We start from the raw sequence: 22,675 nt of genomic DNA, 5'->3' as shown, positions 1-22,675 counted from the left end.
CATTATTGCTTAAAGTCAACTTTATAAATATACATATCATGTAATATATATAAATATATATATATAGTAATATGATACCATATTGATTTAGTAGTTGTGATTTTTCATTGCACGTTACAAAAAACGTAAAGAACATTACACCATTAACAACCTGCACATTGCCCACAGCTGGGCTAAGACCTGCTTTCCCTGTGAAGCTTGGAGCATATTCTACCACTTAGTTCCAAATTGAGGTTTGGTATACACATGTTGCGATTGTATACAATGTTTTCCTATACCGCCGAGCAAGTTATGAATTATAAACACAAATGAGCCACATAAAAACCCAATTAAGTACATAAAAACTTCGAGCTTTCCTGAGTTTGAACCCGTTATCATCGGTTAATATACATGGAACAGATACATTTAAACTTATTTAAAATCAAACTGTTTTGTGCTGAAAGTGACATATTTATTATAGAAGTATATTTTTAGTTACTCAATCGTAATGATGTCTCATAATTTATGTATCGATTCAGGACCGGTTTTTCGAGCGTCATGTCGATATTTTTGTCTTCACAATTATGCTCAACGGTGAAAGTTATTATTAGTATCTTTCAGTTTGAAGGGTCACTGAGTCAGTCAAAATCAAAATCAAAATAAACTTTATTCAAGTAGGCTTTTATAAGCACTTTTGAATGGTCAATTAACAATTAAGTGAAGCTATCACCGGTTCGGAAAGTAGATTGTACCGAGAAAAACCGGCAAGAAACTCAGTAGTTACTCTTTTTCAACATTAAGCCAAGCAATATGTGGAATGATTAATATTTCTTACAGTCTCAAATGTGTGTTGTTAGTAGGCTAGGAGAGGCGTTAGATCCATCTTGAAACGAAATATGTCCATAAAAATCAAAATATTGTTGTAATACTTTAAAACAGTAAAGTTAAACAAAAGTGTACTACTCTCGCTGCGATTCGCACAGCTATGAAACGCCCAGACGACATCCATAACTCACACTTACAAAACTAATAATATCCGAATACTTATCTCGAATATTTTATGAATAATACGAATGTAAATTACGTTCCCTTTAAATATTTCCCCCGTTTCTGTGGAATAATTCACAAAACAAACCACAAATGCTCGGATCAAAAATACAATCGAGACCTCTGTCCCCAAATCGCTAAGGGATGAATATTTAAAATATTGCCGACACCTCCAAATATATCAAGATTTACCGCGAGAGTATCATGCGCCTCATGCTTTGGTGGCCGGATTACACCCGATTCTAACATTTGTTTGATTTGTTTTTTTTTGTTACTGTATATTATTATTAGAAAATATATAAGTTCTAATACAAATGATATGGAGCGAAAGTACACTTTGTAAAAAGTCTTTCAAAAATCTACTTATTTCATGCACTAAATTATTAATATAAATATTTTAAGCGACAATAAACAATTAATATTGTTTTATGCGTAATATATATTTGTATCATTTGTCTTGTTGTTTTAATATTACTAATAAACTTGTACTAAGCAAAATAAAAGACCTATTCATTTAATAAACACAAGTATTGAAAATATATTTAAATTTAATACTATTTTTTTATGGTATAGGTTGGGGGACGTGCATATGGGCCACCTGATGGTAAGTGGTCACCATCACCCATAGACAATGACGCTGTAAGAAATATTAACTATTCCTTACATCGTCAATAAATAAATTAATAAATATGAGACAACATCACATACATTACTCTGATTCCAATGTAAGTAGCTAAAGCACTTGTGTTATGGAAATCAGAAGTAACGACGGTACCACAAACACCCAGACCCAAGACAACATAGAAAACTAATGGTAATCTACATTGACTCGGCCAGGAATCGAACCCGGGACCTCAGAGTGGCGTACCCATGATAACCGGTGTACACACCACTCGACCATGGAGGTGTGTGCCACCAATCTTGGGAACTAAGATGTTATGTCAATTGTGCCTGTAGTTACACTGGCTCACTCACTCTCAAACCGGTAAACAACAATACTGAGTAATGTTATTTGGCGGTAGAATAACTGATGAGTACCCACTCATCGGTTAACCTACCCAGACGGGCTTGCACAAAGCCCTACCACCAAGTGAACTAGCTTTATAATATTAGGCTATGCATATATTAAAAAATAAAAAATGTTTTATTGAAATTGGGTATAAATCAAAATAATAATAAATCAGTAGTCGACTGTACTTTCCTTAACATTTCTTGTATCCTTAGGCACAGCACGAGGGCTTGATACGACACGGTATCATAATGTATGTTTATCGCCCAATCGTATATCACTTTTGGTGACGTTTTATTGTTGAAATTATTATTTATAACCTTGTCAAGTAATGATAAACAAAGAAATGGGATATTATCGATTATATATAGATATATTATGGTAGTTATTTCACACTGGGAACACAAAAGTGCTTACTGAGTGCTCATAAAGAAGTGACGTCACTTTAAACCAATATGGGGGAGTAAGTTCTTAGTGCTTGAATATAGTATGTATGTCAAACTAAAGAACTTAGTCACGAATACGATTTTAACTCCTAAAAATTAAAAAGTAAACTGAGATTAAAACCTTTTTTAAAACAACCTTTTATTTAAATAGAAAAAAAATACCTTTACACTAAAACTTTTGCTGTTAACTTATGTTACTTTGTAAGCTAATTAGTTTTCCACGGTTTCGCTCGTGTTTTAGGCGTTGGTTGCAACGTATTATTCGCAACATATATTTAAAAATTATGTCTTATATATTATGTTATTCTGATATATGTGTCTATGTTGCGTGAAAGTGTCACAAACATCCATACATACAAATTTTCGTTTTTATAATATTAGTAAGGACGACTTTTTAATTATATTAAATAAACAAACGCATATTTCTTGTCAATTATTTTAATACAAATAATTGTGTAACTTTTACGCTGTACCGAGTTTTCCCGCAAGAGATGACAAATGAGGTATACTCTGAAGTTTCGAATCTAATATAGTGGCGTACTATCAATAACGATAATAGCTTCCTTGTTCGGCCTTGAATTAATTTTTGTTTACTTAAATTACGTTTTTTGTGAATTTACGTTACGGACAGTGATGCTTTATCCTTATTTGTTTATTCTGGCATTAATAAGAAGACAGGAAGTTGGCCTAACTGATGGCATAAAGATATTTGTACCGCATGAAATTTGTAGTGTAGTAGCCGATACCCCACCAACCTTGAGAATCGAACACCTTAATCGCACTGCTTTTGGTCTTTATGGTTGTTTGGTATTTATTTATAAGCCTCAATGCAATATAATTTTAATGTCCTATATATTAAAATTATATACATGTCGACAGATAAGGGAATTGTTCGATTACCTATATGTGCTTGCTATTTCAGGCGCTTTTGAACGTAACAAAGAAGTTAATTTATTTATTTATTTATTTATTATTACGGACAGTGATGCTTTATCCTTATTTGTTTATTCTGTAGGGTATAATGTTGTAGCCTCAGTTAATCCTCTCTTTGCATCAGCTATCTGCCAGTAAAAGTCTCGTCAAAATCAGTCCAACCGTTCCAGTGATTAGCGTGAACAAACAGACGTATAGACTGATGACAGAGAGAGTAAAATTATATCTTCGTGTATTATGTATGCGGTTATTTTAATATTACAGACATACACTCCCATTTTGTTAATACGTTTAATGTTAACAAATCAAAGCTATGTCATCGGTATGTATGTTTTTAAAGTATTTTTATTTGTTAAATAATATTATTGAGTACCACGTTATATACCACGTTATTTTATTATAGTATTTACCACATAGATACCTAAAGGCGTATTCTTTCCCAGGCAGTTAATTTTCAATCTTAAATATTTATTCGAAATTTAATTTTCAATAATTTATCTATATTTTATTACTATTTGGGCGTAATTTTTTAAAGTCGGATTTTTTAATAATTAACAGCGATATCTTGTCAATTTCTATTTAATTAAAAGGCATGCAATTTATGAAGCGTTCGATATAATAACTACTTAAGCGTTAAAGATCCATAAACGGCGTGACTAATGTTATAGCAGGAGACCCTAATACATAGTGTTAGATTGAGCAATATAGAAGATTGGATATAGCTTCGGATAGCCATTTGGGTACTTCATTTGGTCCAAATTAATCTGAGTAATGTCTCGACCGTATTATCCCTTACTATCTCTCACAAGCGATAGCGGGTGATACTATCGATTCTCGAAGCATTCTGAGAATATAACAAGATACTCTTCAAAATCAAAATAAACTATATTCAAGTAGGCTTTTACAAGCACTTTTGAATCGTAATTTTACAATTAAGTGAAGCTACCACCGGTTCGGAAGGTAGATTCAACCGAGAAGAACCGGCGAGAAACTCAGTAGTTACTCTCTTTCAACATTTAAAAAATACAAAGTCATGTTAGTTAATACATTTATTTAAATTTATATATCCTGCTCGGAAGTCAACAGGTATTATTAACTCCACGCTTTTTTATCATCTATTACACCAACTCGAAAATAACTCTATCTCTCTCTTTCACGACATGACTTGATTAAATTTAGTATGCATCAAACTTTTACCCCAAGCATAAACTAACACCTTATAACCAATCCCTAAAAGTGAGGGTGACAAATAGTATAATATATATTTTTATTTCAATCAGGAAGACATTACCAAAGGTCACGTGATGGTAAGTGGTGCCGCCTATAGAAATTGGCACTGTCATATAACCTGGTTCTTGCGCCTGTTAATATATTGTTTTATGCGACTGCCTTGTTATTCTTGATAGAAAACCACAGACTCTGATCTCCTATTTTGACGCACGCAATTAAACACTCGCACACAATATATACTCTATATTTTTATTTATTTATTAGTTTACGATATGGATTCATGTTATTTCACAGCATCACCAACATCATATTCTATGACCTAACCTTACCTACATCGTTGGTTGCTTGGAAGAGATACGCCTTTTTATTAAGGCTGGATCCATATTCTACTATTTATTTTCTGTGTAGTGCATAATTATTACATAGTATAAAACAAAGTCGCTTACCGCTCTCCCTATGTATGCTTCATCATTATCAACATCATGTCAGTCATAGGCGTCTCCCAATCATTTCCACCTTGACCGATGAGTAGCGGCCTCCAGCGATACCACGCGGACTTGACTATGTATGCTTAGATCTTTCGAATTACGCAACGGATTCAGATGAGGTTTTTAATAGATAATTTGATTTTTTCTTTGATGAAATAGGTGGCAAACGAGCTGGAGGCTCACCTGATGGAAAGTGACTACCACCGCCCATGGACATCTGCAACACCAGGGGGCTTGCAGGTGCGTTGCCGGCCTTTAAGACAGGAGTAGGCTCTTTTCTTGATGGTTCCCATGTCGTATAGGTTCGGAAAAACCGCCGGCGAAAGCTGGTTTCACAAAGTGGTTGTGCGAGGCAGAATATGTCTAAAAAATCGCGCTGCAGGAAAAGAAATTGATTCAAAAGAACGGTTTTTGTACATAATACATAGACAATAAAGTAAAGAAACAAGAACAAATCTGTAGTATATTCTAATTGGCATTGCATCCGTGTGAAGTTGGGTCGGGTCGGCTAGTAAAGTATAATTTAAAGTAAAATGTGTACTTCGTAGTTGTATTGTACTTGAAATTGAACAAAATAATTCTAAAAATACGAGAAAAAGAAACGATACCTCCCAGCCGACCCGTAGTAGTCCAGCATCTAACAATAATACAAATAGGTTAGGAATGGCGCGTTATCTTATCGCTGTGCGAATCGAGGCCTCTTCTTATTTTGGATTTTTATTATCTTGCACGAAACGAAACCTTTATTCTTCGATTTATACAAATTCAATGTTGGATACATTTATACATTTCAATTTGTTTCATCCAATGTCTTTTTTAATGATTTCTACGATAGGTGCATCTCGTACGCCGCGAATAATATATGTTATATAAGATAAGGTTTAATATGCATGATATTTAATTAGTGTTAGGTATTTTTAGCCCGTTTGAGTAAGTAAAGATTTTTAGCTTTATATTTTATAAAATTTTTGTAGGGTTGAAATATTATAGAGCAGCCACAGCAACGACGGAAATATCTTTAATATAAAATACTTTTTCAATAATGTTGTTAATTAAATAAAAATGTCTGTTATTTTGTGTAACTACTGACTAATATGATTAGGCATAAAGTGATTACATTCTAGCGATGTAAGGTAGCGTTAATTATGTTTAAATTTCATACGGCGCCCATATATACGATGAACAGGCCTTATCAGATTCACTAATGCTGGGAAAAAGTAGAAAAAGTATTTTTATTTAAAGTTATATTGTTTTGTTATTCGTTTTTTATAACGATAAATAATTAAATTGTTTTTAATTACTTTTAACTATACTTACGATTAAATAAACTGAAGAGTTACTTATTACTATTAGTCCAAATTAAATGGATGAAACAAAAATAACATTACTTTTCTATGTTGTCTTGCATCTGGGTGTTTGTGGTACCGTCGTTACTTCTGATTATTCATAACACAAGTGCTTTAGCTACTAACATTGGGATCAGAGTAATGTGTGTGATGTTGTCTAATTTATAATTATAAGTATTATTAAAAAAAAAATATTATTATTATGAAACCAAATTATACTTAACAAAGGTAATTACAAACATCTTACAAGCACTGCAGAATCGGCATTTTATACTATTTAATTTAATGCAAAGCAAATAGTTTCGAACTCAGTAGTCAATATTTTCAAAACATGTATATGACTAGTTATCGCAGCTTCGCACGCGTTAAAGTAGCCTATGTCCTTTTTTGCAGTTCAAGGTGGCTTCAAACCAAACTTCATCAAATTCGGTTCAGACAGACAGTCAGTCAGAGATAGTTACATTCACATTTATAATATAGTATAGAAGTATAGATTGATATATTTTGAATTAAAATCATAATGTAATACAAGTAAGAAACTCTGGCGGGTAATAGAAATCCAGACTCGCGTGTGCTTCTCACGTGCTCTATTAATAATTATAATTAATCTCGTTTGTTAGGGCTAAGAAAATATTAGACAACATTATGGCACCTGTTAATATGTGTAACAACAACAACAACAACAGCCTGTAAATTCCCACTGCTGGGCTAAAGGCCTCCTCTCCTTTTGAGGAGAAGGTTTGGAATATATTCCACCACGCTGTTCCAATTCGGGTTGGTGGAATGCACATGTGGCAGATTTTTTATGAATTTTGTCACATGCAAGTTTCCTCACGATGTTTTCCTTCACCGCTGAGCACAAGATGAATTATAAAGACAAATTAAGCACACGAAACAGCGGTGCTTGCCTGGGTTTGAACCCGCAATCATCGGTTAAAATGCACGCGTTCTAACCACTGGGCCATCTCGACTGTTGTTGTTGTTGTTATATGTGCAAACGAATACAATGATTTATACAATCATATGTTCTCTAAAGAAACTCATGTTTCCAACTTTATACGTTAAATTAAATTAGTTACGTTTGTTAATTTACACTCAACATTTTTCTATAATGTTATCTTTGTAAAATACCTCTGTATATATCCCGCTGAGTTTCTTTCGGTGGTTCTTCTCAGGTCCGAGGTGTTAAATTCCGAACCGGTGGTAGATTTTTGACTATCAATAAGCAAGTGTAATCACTTCTATATTGAATGAAGATTTTTCACTTTAACTTGTAATGGGTACTAGCAATGCCTTTAACATTTCATACTAGTTTTCACCTGCGGCTCTACCACCGCACCAGCGTAAAAATAAAAGAAACCTTCCCCAAGGTTCGAGTTAGCTTCATAAAAGATTATTAGACAGGCAGAGAGTTGCTTTTATATATATCTAATAACATTATGGATTCGCGATAACGACAATACGCTATCTCTAATCCAAGATCAACGTTAAGTCGCCTATACGTGTGTGTTTATTGTTCGCTCACTCACTCATCAAAGTCAGCTGTAAAACTTATAATACCCCATCTTATTAACTAGTGATAGCTTCAATTTTTCTCCAGAAAGTATTGATCGCGAATCAACGAATATTTTTTTATGGAGTAGTTTTGCGTACGAGCATATGGACCACCTGATGGTAAGTTGTCACCATCACCCATAGACAATGTCGCTGTAAGTAATATTAACTATTTCTTATATCGTCAATGCGCCACCTACTATTAAATTAGGACTCTAAGCTGTAATGTATCTTGTGCCTGTAGTTACACTGGCTCACAATTAAACAACAGTTAAACAGTTAAACAACAATACTGCGTACTGTTGTTTAGCGCTAGAATATCAGATGAGTGGTTGGTACCCAACCAAGCGGGGTTGCACAAAGCCCTACCACCAAGTGAATTAAAATTATAAAAACCATGCATTATTAACTCTACACGGTCTCAATTTGTATAGTAACTAAACGTATGTTTACTTATTTAAGTCTTAAATGTAAATAATGATTAATTCAAGGTGTAGAACAACAGACGAATAAATATTACATATATTCTACTTTTAAATTAATCAGGATATTTCCAGTTTAAGCCAGATTAGTGTGTTGTTGTCTAAGAGGTGGAGATTTTTCTTAAAATGTAAATGACACCATATGGGAAAGATAACGTACCAAAGAAAAAAAGAATTTACGACATCGGTTAAATAAATGACAAGGCTCTGATGTACCAAACATAAAAATACAAGCAAAATGATAAACACCTTCTTTTCGCAAGTCGACTTATGAACGCATCATTCATAATTCAGTACATTAAGATCAAAGTATCTTAACAGCACTTGCGAAGATCCTTTTAAGTTATAATAAACATCAATTAAGTTCTCAGTACACGAAAAGCCATTACCTAATGCCGGATAAACCAATGAGGCCCAGGTAAGGATCTTAATCCTCGTAACACAATCACGGGTGATTAGCGAGGGTTGTAATTCGATATTACACGCATAAGTCGATATGTAAAACGATATGGCAACCAAGCAAGTGTCGGCATTATTGGTTCAAACCATTAGATTACCAAATACTGAGAAATCAGAGAATCAAATAATTTGAATTAATGATTTACGATTATATACAATCGTCAAAACAATTAAGTAATACGAGGAATGCTGAGTGTTTAGTCTTATCCTAAAATCAAATCTGATCAAATCAAATCAAATTCTGTTTTCCTTTAAAACATTTGGTATGACATTTGCGAGTATCGATCTATTCGATTCCTTATTTCGATTAAGTTAGAGTTGAAAATTGAACAAAAACCCCTGCCAAGTCCGAGTCGGACTCTTGCATGAGGGTTACGTCATATTGACTAGGTACACAACAGTAGGTACATTGATTGATATCGAGCAAAAATAGTGAAATAATGACTTGTTTTGTATGCGAGCTTTTTATAATTATGTTACGTCAATGAAAGGCCGAGATCCAAAGCAGACTGATTTATTCAAATAATTCTCTATCTACCTTACATTACCCATATTGTACATAACACCTTCCTTCTTATTATTAACTATACTTATTAAGCTAATACATCAAAATGGTATGGTAATACAACTTTTAAACGCAAGTGATTCTTTCAACACAAACAATATAAGCAAACAAAATATAATAACAAAACACTTATATACTATCACTATATTATATATACTAAAGAAAATGGTATTTTTATATAAATATAGTTATATTTAAATAATACCAGATTATGCAGTATGTTTATAAACCACTAATGACAACTGACAATGTGCAGATCAAATACTATATATAGACATTTTACTGCCAATATCAGAATAATTAATTATAAGTGGGCGTATATTCAAAGTATTGTTCACAAATTCAGTAAAGTTTTAAGTAAGCAAATCAATCACAGATAATTTCACAGTAGTCATAAATATCTTTATGTTAAAATATCACAAACACATATAAACTTTAAATCTATTTAAAATACAGACTGTTGGAAATTAGCGATTCGTCGCATACGTGGTGCGCGGGAAATCTTAAATATAACTGCATTCAAGATGGCTGCCTCGCTACCAGCGCCGCGACGCTTCACTAGAGCGCCGTTCGACTTCCATTGACACTCTTTTCCAGCCAGTACGAAAAACAAGATGGCGCACCATGCGCCGTCACGGCCAGACTGACATACGACCGTCCTCGGGCGTTATTCTACTGAAGTCGTCCTGAAATAAGCAATGTGCACACAGCTAAGTCGTCCACTCGTCCATCCTGACTAACAACTTAAAGATACTCTCTCTCACATTAAACGTTGGGCATATCATAAATATCGCAAAGTATTTGAAAGTATGTTCCCTTTCCTCATCATCATCCTCACAACAAAAGCCTGGACCGGACGGGTGTGTCCCTTCGACCAGCCTGAGATCCTGGGATTACAGGCGTGGACCGGACGACACTGTCCTTTCGACCAGCTTTACAAAACAAGTTTGAACCAGACTGGTGTGTCCCTTCGACCATCCTAGCTCATAGGCATGGACCGGACGACACCGTCTTTTCAATCAGATTACGCAACACGAAGAAACCATACTTTCAATATCACTTAAATACACCTACTAATTAAGAATGATCTTGCTCAGAGTAGATTTCCAACTTGTACTGTACATCCATTGTTTCGAAATCAGAAATAAAAGTATCAGACACAACGTAAAAAGCAATTTTACAAATTAATCACCATTTTTTACTGTACTTAAAATCTGAATAGTGCATTTTGGATCTTCACCACTAATACCAGTAAGGTATACAAGACGTTCTTGCTTTTAAAAGGAAACAAGAAGATCAACTATTAAATAAAAAAGGAACTTGCTCACCGGAAGATGTCTCCAAGGTTGCTCTTGATGGTTGATGTTCACAGAGGCTAACCTCTTTGATAACAGCTCTACTACCATTTTTTCCGTCTGGACATGAAGTAGTTACTTGACCAAGCTTTCCACACTTATAACACGTAACCGTAGTCATCTTATCTTGATTACGAATTAAAGTGGATGTGTCTGGGGATTTAAATGTTATAATTCCCTCTTTACGCCTTTCGCACTCGACCTCTCTATGCCCGAGTAAGCCACACCAATGACACTTCCCAGAGAATGTTAGCTCTGTTGCACACCATCCTTCTATATCCGCTTCTATGTCGTCAGGATTGAACTGAATAAGCTGTGTCGTATTCTTACTAATAGCGATAGGTGTTTGCGTCGCTGTTAGCACTCGGGTCAATAACCCCTCCATATTCGTTAAAACTTTTATAGCGGTATCATTTTCTTTCTTTTCTATCTCCATAGTAACTTCTTCGTTCAATCCCACTTCTGATATAGACATTTTACTGCCAATATCAGAATAATTAATTATAAGTGGGCGTATATTCAAAGTATTGTTCACAAATTCAGTAAAGTTTTAAGTAAGCAAATCAATCACAGATAATTTCACAGTAGTCATAAATATCTTTATGTTAAAATATCACAAACACATATAAACTTTAAATCTATTTAAAATACAGACTGTTGGAAATTAGCGATTCGTCGCATACGTGGTGCGCGGGAAATCTTAAATATAACTGCATTCAAGATGGCTGCCTCGCTACCAGCGCCGCGACGCTTCACTAGAGCGCCGTTCGACTTCCATTGACACTCTTTTCCAGCCAGTACGAAAAACAAGATGGCGCACCATGCGCCGTCATATACATTTGTGTTACATAACTTTTACTAATGACAAACAACAACAATAACAATTTAAAACTTTAGACATGATAATTATAAGCTAAACATAACATATTATATTATTATTTTATTTGACAATAAATTGGTACAGTTGGTATCTATGTGCATTGTACAAAGTAGTTCTTGTATTATAATGAACGAGTTACAACATAATTATTTGCGGGGGCCGTTGGTCTTTTAAATATTTTATCTCACTTTTTTTTACTTTTTTTTAATCTTTTGTAAGCATTGTACAGCGGCCTGCCGCCGGACATGACCAACCGCCGCAACCGGGGACATATGGTCCGTAGATAACCTCGAGCTCTTTTCTGGAGACGAACGATTGACTAATTCATCCTTCTCCTTCAGCTCTCTAGCCTCACTGCCCTCTTCTGCTTCTACTCCAGGCCTATCATAGGCCTCGATTTTCGTAAGGGAGAAGCGTGATTTACGATTTTTATCGCACATTATCTGGTCCATGTGACGTTTGTGTATTTGACCGTCACTCGTTTTGACGGAGTACGACACCGGACTCGAACGATCTATAACCACTCCTTCCGCCCACTTCCGATTGCGTCTAGAGTAGTCTCGAATCAACACCGAGTCACCGGGAGCCACAACTCTCAGTGGTGCGTCTTGACGCAGCTCGCTAGCTAGTTGCCGGTCGCGGACGCGCTCATCAGTGTTAGGTCGTAGCAGATCGAGGCGACCACGCAGCCTCCTGCCGAGCAACGCCACAGACGGTTCCCGCCCGGTGGTACTGTGTTCGGTGTTTCGGTACGAGAATAAAAATCTACTTAAAGCAGTATTCTCGTCCTCGTTTTCTAAAGAAGCCTTTTTTAAAGCCCTTTTTACCGAGCGCACAGCATTTTCAGCCGCTCCGTTGCTAGCGGGATGGTACGGAGCCGTAAACGTGTGCCCTATTCCATTTCGTTGGAAATACGTCGCGACCTCCGCTGACGTAAAAGGAGGCCCGTTATCACTAATTATTCTTTTTGGGAATCCAAAACGGGCAAATATTTTCCTAAGAACAGAAATGAGGTTTGCTGCTGACGTGCTGCTGACCTTTTCTGCTTCAATCCACTTAGAGTGAGCATCAATAATAACAAGGTAATATTTATTATTAAAGGGCCCCAAATAGTCGAGATGGAGGCGGGACCACGGCTCAACCGGCCACGGCCACGAGTGGAGCGGAGCAGGTGGCGGCGCGGGCCGCACCGCGAGACACGCGCCGCAATCGCGCACTGCCCGCTCGATATCCGCGTCTATAGTCGCCCACCAAACGTAGTTACGAGCTATTTGCTTCATTTTAACGATACCCGGATGTCCGTCGTGAATTTCTTTTAGAATAGCGTTTTGCAACGTCCCTGGTATTATTATTTTGTAGCCCCACAATAAGCAGCCTTGATCGATATAGATATTTTCTTTACGCCTAAAATATGCAATGTACTCCTTATCCACGGCCGTTGGCCAGCCGTATAAGACGTAGCCATAAATTTTGCTTAAAATGGGATCTTTTGCCGTTTCACTTTTGATGTCTTTAAAACTGAGCGGGAAACTATCTTGCACAAAATTCAAGTAAGTCGCAGCCTCGGATTCCTTTGTGCCTCGTCCAACAGACGAACGCGGCAATGGGAGTCTGGACAGAGCATCGGCCTGACAGTTCTCCGCGGACCTCACGAACTCGACCGTGAAGTCGTAAGCGGCCAACTTCATGGCGTAGCGCTGTAGTCTGCTCGCGGCTGTTGTGGGAATACCTTTATTTTTTCCAAAGATATAACTGAGGGGCTTATGGTCACTGCGAAGTATAAATCGTCGGCCGTATAGATACTGGTGATGCTTAGTTACACCGAAAACTATAGCCAAGGCCTCCTTGTCGAGCTGAGAGTAGTTGCGTTCCGCGGCGTTGAGCGTGCGAGAAGCGCAGCTAATGGGACGTTCGCGACCGTCCGCGCCGCGCTGCATTAGAACCGCGCCAAGCCCGTAGGCGCTGCTATCCACCGCCAGAATGAGTGGCAGCTCCGGGTCGTAGTGAGCGAGCACCGGAGCACTACTCAATAATTCTTTTATTTTAATAAAAGCCTTATCGCACTTGTGTGTCCACACCCATTTGACATCTTTTTTTAATAAATCATATAAAGGTTTTAAAATCTCACTTATATTACATACAAACTTGGCATAGAAATTGACGAGGCCTATAAAACTCCTCAACTCTGTTATGTTAGTAGGCAGCGGCGCGTCGACGATTGCTTTTATTTTCTTGGTATCAGTATGCAAACCGTTTTTGTTAATTTTATATCCTAAATATGTAACGCTGTCCTTAAAAAATTGACATTTATCAAAATTAATACGAAGACCATTATCTTTTAACCTCTGTAGGACAGCTCTTAAATTTTTAAGGTGAGTATCACTATCTTTACCCGTAATACAAATGTCATCAGCGAATACGGCAGTAGACGGCAGGCCGTTAAGTGTTTCCTCCATAATTTTCTGAAAGTTTTCCGGTATACACTTGATACCGAACGGTACTCGACGGTATACAAATGTTCCCACATGCGTTGTTATGGCCGTCATAGCCTGAGACTCCTCATGAAGAAGACACTGCTGAAATGCGCTAGATAAGTCAAGTTTCGTATACTGCTCGCCCCCCGATAAAATTGAAAATATTTCTTCTATCCGTGGCAAAGGATAGTGAAAATCTTTAAGTATCGGATTTAAAGTGATTTTATAGTCACCACATATGCGAATATCGCCATTAGATTTAATGACAGGCACAATGGGAGTGCCGTAGTCCGAACGGTCCACCTTATAGATAACTCCCTCGCGCTGTAAGCGCTCGAGCTCAGCCTCCACGCGCTCGCGCAGCGATAGCGGCAAAGGACGCGCCTTGACAAAAACCGGTTTCTTATCATTCAAATGTAAACGAATGCACGATTTAAAAGTACCTAGACCCTCCGCAAACACTTCTGGATATTCTCGTTTTAATCTACTAGCGATTGAATCAGGTTCGGTTATTTTATGACATTCTACAATTGATAACTTTAATTCTTTGATCCACGTACGACCCATCAAAGGTGGGCCTCCGTTTTCAACAACATATAGTTTTAGTTTAGCCGAATTTTGACCAAAACGTACATCCACATCAATATACCCGAGGGTATCGATGGTATCACCAGTATATGACTTCAATATCAAATTTTTACTATAAATTACAATATCATTGAAGTATTTATCATAAAATGTTTTGGATATTGCGGATATTCTACTCCCCGCATCAATTTCGAATTTACATTTGACATTATTGACAAACAAGGTAGCGTAATAAGGTTTATCACCTTCGCCACCCGTAACTAAATTATAAAAGTTACCATCGTCGCCCTCGGAATCACTACTGTTATTTATAAAGTACTGACCTTTCGACTTTGCCCTTCCAATAGGCCCCGCGTTATTACTTTTATTTAAACACATAACTTTTAAATGTCCTTTGATGCCGCACAAATCACATGTGAAATTTTTGTAACGACACTTACTCGGAGTGTGAGTAGCCCTACCGCATCGCGCACACGGCACGCGGCCGTCCGCTACTCGATCGCCGCCGCCGTCGCTCGCCGCTGCACCGCCCGCGCCGCCGCTCCGGCCGGCTCCGCTCACGCGCGCGTTCGCACGCGCCGCCGCTCCGCCGCCTCGAGAGCGCTAGCCAATTCCACAGCCCTCTTGTAGTCGATGTCCTTCTCGGCGAATATTCTCGACCGCATTTCTTCACTATATAATCCGGAGACAAATTGGTCTCGTAGATTCTCTTCCAGGTTCGACCCATAGTTACAAGTCTTAGCCAAATGTTTTAACCCTTGTAGATATAAACGAATGCTTTCACCTTGTAGCTGGGTTCTTTGTCTAAAAATGTGTCTCTCGGCTATCTCGGACTTCTCAGGTTCCAAATGATGTTTTAGCAACTCAACGAGTTCATCGAAGTCTTTATCTTCCGGGTGGTCGGGTGAACACAAATCACAAAGTAAATTGTAACACTCGCCGCCGACTAATGTTAGCAACGTGGCGACTTTAAGTCCGTCGTCGATACTATTTAAAGTTATAAACTGTTTTAGGCGACGCACGTAACTGTCCCAGTTTTGTGATTCAACGGAAAAAGGTTCAATTTTACCGATAGGCATTTTGAGATATATGTATATATTTATTTTTTAAAAATAACTTTTTAAAATCGATAATTACTTTTATAAGTAACCGACTGCGCCAATGTTACGTCAATGAAAGGCCGAGATCCAAAGCAGACTGATTTATTCAAATAATTCTCTATCTACCTTACATTACCCATATTGTACATAACAAATTATATCCTGGTGACAGACAGCGAAATCTTAGTATAAGGTTCCCGTTTTTGCCCTTTGGTTACGGAACCATAAAAATGTAAATAATATCTTAAGAATTTCACAAAGTTTGGTCTTTACCATTTTTAAGGTTCTGTCCCTAAAGGGTAAATACTTTAAATTACTAAGACATGACGTAAGTAGAATAAGTGATAAAATCATATACTTTTTATATATTTTATCTATAAGTATATTGTACTCTATACTATATCTTATGTATCTATATTCTATGCTGATTTTACAAGTGCGAAAGTATCTGAGGTTTCTGTCTGTTACGTTTCAAAGCAGAACCACTGAGCTAAATTTGATAAAATTACTTTTGAAGTTTTAATATATGATATTTCTCCAACTTCGAAGATGAAAATATTCAAGTAGGTATATAAGCAATTGAAAAAAGTTATACGCTAATTAAAGCTTTTATTTAAGCTATTTAGATAAAGTATGATGACAACATATGGTAGTCTACCACATTTCATCCCTTATTAACTAATAATAAGGGATGAAATGTGGTAGAGTACCATATGTTGTCATCATACTTTGTCTAAATAGAAAAGTGAACCATATATTTGGGCTTTATAGTACAAATAACAATGACGTAGGTATTTTATTATAAAGTGTAATGTTGTCAAATATTAAAGAAAATGTTGGTAAAAGTAACTAAAATTATTTATTTAAATAAAAAAAGGCAAATATATCAGCAATGAGTTTGATTTTTTGCAGGCTAACACCCTCCACAAAAGACAATATTCTAATAATTTATGTGTATAACTATATCTATAGTTATGATAAGCATTATTGTTAGAAAGACCCTGGAAGTATAAATGGCTATGGGTTTTCCTAACAGGTTGAATTTCATCCGTTAAACTGGGTACACATAAAAATTATATATGGTATTGGTATATATGGTAAAACTTATGATTGGATGTATTGGCTTCAGAATCTTACTTTACCGGATTATTTAATAACATTTTTTGACTTTGACATGACTAACGAAACAAGCGCGTGACACGACTTAAACACAAATAAGATATGTATATATAGATTCATCGTTGCTTCTGTATTGAACCTACAATCTTTAGTTAATTTTCCAGCGTTCCCAAATTATCCGATACCCCTTTGAGGAAAGATGCTGCTAACAACTAATATATTTTTTAAAAGAAAAAATACATGAATGCTGTATTGTTTTTCTTATAAAAGAATACGTATTTTGTTTCACAGTTTTATGATATACAATTTAACATAGCAATACTCTTGTGTTAGTGCAAATATTTAACCGCGGTGCTGACCCACTTCTATGATGAGGCCTTTTGGGAGTTTACCGGTATATTTTATAATTATGCTACATACACCACTCGTTCAAAATAATGAGAGGTAAATAGAAACTTCGCTTATTATAATATTATGTTTTACAAAAAAAAATTAAGAGTTTTTTTTGAAAAAGGACAAAACAAATTAATTTAATCCAACACGATTATGATAGTGATATTTCTTTCGCAAAATGTCTCCTAGGCGTTTTATTGACTAGCATTTTTATTCTCCACTTGAAATGAGACAAAGATGGATGGGACGCGAGATGACATGTCTTAATAAGATGAGACGAATGAGATATAACCGGATATAGAGGAAAGAAACTTAATAAAAATTATCTGTAAAAGGTATCCAATTTCTTGAAGTCCTTAAATTGGACGCTTAGTAAAGTAACAGCCTGTAAATTTCTCACTGCTGGGATAAGGCCTCCTGTTCCATTAAGGAGAGGGTTTGGAACATATTCCACCACGCTGTTCCAATGCGGGTTGGTGGAATGCACATATGCTCACGGCGTTTTCCTTCACCGCCGAGCACGAGATGAATTATAATACAAATTAAGCATATAGTGGTGCTTGCGTGGATTTGAACCCGAAGTCATCGGTTAAGATGCACGCTTTCTAACCACTGGGCCATCTCAGCTCATATTGGACGCTTACGTGGGATGAAAGTCTAATCCGATTCCTCGGATTTCCCACTTTACGTCACAATTGCGGTATCCTGACGAGACAAGAAAACAACCGTGAATGAGCTGTATAAGTAAAAAGAGAACTCATCCCTTTTGTTTAACAAGGCGACGCTGGGCCGGAGATTGCTCGAAAAGATTATGCGCGAGTTAACAAATTAGAATCCGAAATTTTTATCAAAATATAATCGAATCAACTGTAAAATTTCAGAGCGTAAAATCTCGTTGAATTTTTGAATCTGGCTTTACTTTTAAAAGGGGAAAAGGTATCTACAATAAAAACGGCATATAGCTGTTACTCACTTTATTCCTGGGTCACGATTAAACCATTTTTAAATTGATATCGAACGCATGTACTGGAATAAAGAAGTATTTACTTCTATACAAATAATCTTGCTGAAAATTTCGATTTCGAGTAATTTAATTGACGACCTCCGTAGTCGAGTGTGTACACTGGTTTCATGAGTAAGCGACTCCGAGTTCCCGGGTTCGATTCCGGCTGAGTCGATGTATATAATCATTAGTTTTCTATATTGTCTTGGGTCTGGGTGTTTGTGGTACCGTACCGATTTTCCATAACACAAATGCTATAGCTACTTAAATTGGGATCAGAGTTATGTATGTGATCTTTTTTCATATTTATTTATTGTAAGGACTGTAGCTACTTACATTGGGATCAGAGTAATGCATATGATGATGTCTCATATTTATTTACAATTTATTATTATTGAACAACATCATATAAGTTCTCTAGTGCATTATAAACAGTATTAAATGAAAAACGATATAAATGAACATACCGTATGTCCGCCAAAATGAAAAGTCTCTGAAATCACTACCTTACACGTTGCAAAGATTTTAATTTCATAATATTAAAATAAACGAAAGAAAGACGATAGTATTTTTATTTAAAATGACGCGGTGACGTATAAAAGCTAAAATAATTATTAATATCAGCTGTAAATGTCTTTGTATAGAATAAATAAAAACCTGCCAGGGATTAGATCAGAGCTTCACGCATAGTTGTATAGTGACGCGTAGTTTCTCTCTTGACTTGACAGCATATTTAGATAGTTATAACATTTTTATGAGTCATATAAAAGGTTTTGAAATATAGGATCCTAGAACGTTCAAACTTCCTATGTTGCTAAATTTAAAATAAAATTTTGGGAAAGAATGCCATCTTAAGGACCATCTTGAGAATGAAACAATCACCTCCTGGTTGCCTTAATCATATTGAACAGCAAAAACAGTTACAGAATTTAGAAAAAAACACGCTGAATTTCTTTCGCCAGTTTTTCAGGTCACTTTCAGAGTTTATCTTGAAGCCGGATGTAGCTTCCTAATTTTAATTTGACTATCAAAAAATAAGCGTGATACTTAATTTGAATAAACAGATTGAATTTTAGTCATCTACTTTATAGTGTACATAGCATTTATTATTATTATTTTTTATCCGATTCATTCTCCTGTTTACCTCATTATCTGCAAAGTAATCATGTAACAACTATCTTAATATTATAACTAATGTTTCCCTTTTGAACTGTTAGTTCTTGTCATGTTACATCAAAGGCATCCCATGTACGATTTTTTACAGCATTTCCTACAACACGGATACTTATTCTTTTTTGAGTTTTTCTTATAGTCGGATAATTTACTATTATCATATATGTTTGTTGTAGTTTCCATGACTTTGATTTGACTGATACATTTTTTGTAAGCCTCATCTAAATCGGAGTCTGCTATTTTTTCCTTGCAATATTTAATCCATTGCCTTTCTCTATCTTTGTCATCCTTTTTTTTCTTTCCTTGATAACCAAACCTAGGACACTTCTCGAACTTCCCTGACGTTATCAGACCTTTTTTGTAAAGTTTTTTTTCTTGGAGGCGCTGTTTTTCTTTTTGCCTTTTCAAAATCCATTCGTTCAATTGAGCTTGCATCTTCGTTCGATCGAGCACGATTTCTTTCCATTCTTTAACTTTCATTTTTTTTGGTTTTAATATTGACTCAAAATCAAAAGGGTCATTTTTCTTCATGCGTTGTCGTAATTTTCTTCTACTGACGTCTGAAACATTTATTCCCCTCTCGATCACGTCAACGACAGATTCGTTCGCTTCCTTTAAATGCTCCTTAAGTTCAGACATGTACTTCAGTCCAAGTAACGCATCCGTTTCATTTGATTTCTGTAAAGATTTAACACTTTCTTCTATTGCTTCGTGAATTTTTTTGAACAGATCATTTTTTTCTTTTTCAAGTTCTAGTATCTTTTCATTAGTATCATCAGCGTTAATGATAGTTGCGTATTGACAAATAATAACAGCAAGTATAATATTCGCTAACATTTCACTAACCAATGAAACGAAATAAAACCAGCTAACGCTCTGAAATAACATTAAAAATATAATAAAACACCACGCAATAAAATATGCAATTGAAAACATAAGATTTTTATAGTTAACAAGTTTTTATGACACTAAAATAGCTATTTCAAGTGACTTTAATTTCACTTCTAAGTGTATTCAATTTCTGCAAAAATACGTTTCATAAAAGCAGATATCTTTTTGTCTTAATTTGATCACTATCTTTTAAAAATATTTCTTTTTTGACTATTTAGAATCGTTGTGATTTGAAAGTTGGTGAAAAAGGCGTTGACGTGTTAAATAAAAAAAGTCATAGTTATATTTAAGTTTCAGTTCTGACGCATGTGAATTGCACAAAAACACTGTTTTACAAGATTTTATCTAGCTTCCAATGTAAGTATGGCGGTCAAAATCTTGTAATTCAATTTAGAAGCAGATATCCTTAACCGATTGAGCTATTTTTTTGTATACACGTTCAGTTTTGATGACAATGTATAGTTGGCTGTGTGGTGTTATTCTATAGCCAACATAGCGGCATACCCAAGGTGGTGGACCAATTCTTTTAAATGCATTTCTACAATATTATCATCAAATACCTCCTATATAATGACCTCCATGGTTGAGTGGTGTGTACACTGGTTTTCATGGGTAGCCAATCTGAGGTCCCGGGTTCGATTCCCGGCCGAGTCGATGTAGATTATCATTAGTTTTCTATGTTGTCTCGGGTCTGGGTGTCTGTGATACCGTCGTTACTTCTGATTTCCAAAACACAAGTGCTTCAGCTACTTACATTGGGATCAGAGTAATGTATGTGATGTTGTCTCATATTTATAAAAAAAAAATATAAAAAATAAAGGGCTTGCTAAAAATAATTCCAAAAACAATATTACGTCACTCTTAATTCAATATAGGGAACTTCTAAAGATTAAAAAACAATTTTTAATACATTTTTTTTTGATATTTTAGACCTTCGTATTTTGACGAAAAACTATCAATAAGAATTTACAAATTCCTTTCAATATATCTAGATATTTCTAGTTTACATCTGTATTTACAAAATACAAATTTAAGAAGTATATATCATTAATTAATTACCCATTAATATATAAATAATCAAGGATCTTCTCAAGGTTAAACATCTCACCCTTAACCTTGTAACTAATTCTAGAATACATTCACTATGTATGTGAAAAATACATATAGAAAAAATAAAATAAAGGTCGTTACTACATACATATCAACATAATATATGTAAAAATACATATTTTAATACAAATATTATTCCGTGTGTATCTTTTAATGAGTCGAGATGGCCCAGTGGTTAGAAAGCGTGCATCTTAACCGATGATTGCGGGTTCAAACCCAGGCATGCACCGCTGATTCATGTGCTTAATTTGTCTTTATAATTCATCTCGTACTCGGCGGTGAAGGAAAACATCGTGAGGAAACCTGCATGTGACAAATTTCATAGAAATTCTGCCACATGTGTATTCCACCAACCCGCATTGGAACAGCGTGGTGGAATATGTTCTAAACCTTCTCCTCTAAGGGAGAGGAGGCCTTTAGCCCAGCAGTGGGAATTTACAGGCTGTTGTTGTTGTTGTTGTGTTTCTTTATGTAGACAAGACGATGTCAGAAGATGTAATGCAAAATCATCGTATATATAATGCGTAAATTCAACATGACTACAAAGAAGACGGAAGATCTACGTTATCTAATAAATCTGGCTCATAAGCGTTTTACTCTTCCAAGCTCTGAACTGCTACTAAAAGTATCTTGACATAAAAACCCTATTTATATTTGATCCAACGATGACTTTTGGATTTTTATAAGTCAGTCATTAAATCATGTAACAGTCCCAAAATGCGTCAAAAATACTATTTCCATGAAACAGTCAAAAAGATAATATTGATACATTTTAGTCAATAAAGTTAAGACGAAGAAAACGTAAACTTCAAACTTGTGAAAAGTAACTCAACATTGTCAATTTCGAGAGAAAAACGATTTGAATTAAACATTCAATAACAAGTAAATATTTCAGACCAAATTTTCGCAGATTGTAATCATCTTGTTTTAAAATTAGATTACCAAAGCGGTCCCTTTTTAATTTTAACTCCAAGCATCATAAACAAGGGTCGGATGTAGTATTAAACTAATCAGAGGAGTCACTTCGCTCTAACGGAGTATTTTTTATATT

The 22,675-nt window shown here is 35.5% G+C and overlaps 2 protein-coding genes across 2 annotated transcripts; both read right to left on the bottom strand.

Moving 5' to 3' along the window:
• Window positions 1-11,967: 11,967 nt before the first annotated feature.
• Window positions 11,968-15,914, bottom strand: LOC124540640 (uncharacterized protein K02A2.6-like). The gene is made up of 3 exons (XM_047118307.1): window positions 15,397-15,914; window positions 13,919-14,947; window positions 11,968-13,795 (listed from the first exon to the last, which is right to left on the bottom strand). The coding sequence occupies exons 1-3, from the start codon at window positions 15,912-15,914 to the stop codon at window positions 11,968-11,970; spliced, it is 3,375 nt and encodes a 1,124-aa protein (XP_046974263.1).
• Window positions 15,915-19,079: 3,165 nt separating this feature from the next.
• On the bottom strand, window positions 19,080-20,486 carry LOC124540843. The gene has a single exon (XM_047118569.1). The coding sequence runs from the start codon at window positions 20,458-20,460 to the stop codon at window positions 19,684-19,686; it is 777 nt and encodes a 258-aa protein (XP_046974525.1). The 5' UTR covers window positions 20,461-20,486; the 3' UTR covers window positions 19,080-19,683.
• Window positions 20,487-22,675: the final 2,189 nt, after the last annotated feature.

This window comes from Vanessa cardui, chromosome 26, assembly GCF_905220365.1.
Source record: "Vanessa cardui chromosome 26, ilVanCard2.1, whole genome shotgun sequence".
Classification (NCBI taxonomy): Eukaryota; Metazoa; Arthropoda; class Insecta; order Lepidoptera; family Nymphalidae; genus Vanessa; species Vanessa cardui.
The sequence above is the reverse complement of the archived record's forward strand: the minus strand, read 5'-3'. Positions and strand labels throughout refer to the sequence as shown.

Excerpts from the sequence above, each read along its gene's own strand:
- LOC124540640 (XM_047118307.1), bottom strand. The coding sequence starts at position 15,914 with ATGCCTATCGGTAAAATTGAACCTTTTTCCGTTGAATCACAAAACTGG. Across the intron at positions 14,948-15,396 it reads CGGCGCGTGCGAACGCGCGC|TAAAAATTTGATATTGAAGT; the intron begins GTGAGCGGAGCC and ends TGTAATTTATAG. Across the intron at positions 13,796-13,918 it reads CTCGTCAATTTCTATGCCAA|TGCTCCGGTGCTCGCTCACT; the intron begins GTTTGTATGTAA and ends ATTATTGAGTAG.
- LOC124540843 (XM_047118569.1), bottom strand. The coding sequence starts at position 20,460 with ATGTTAGCGAATATTATACTTGCTGTTATTATTTGTCAATACGCAACT.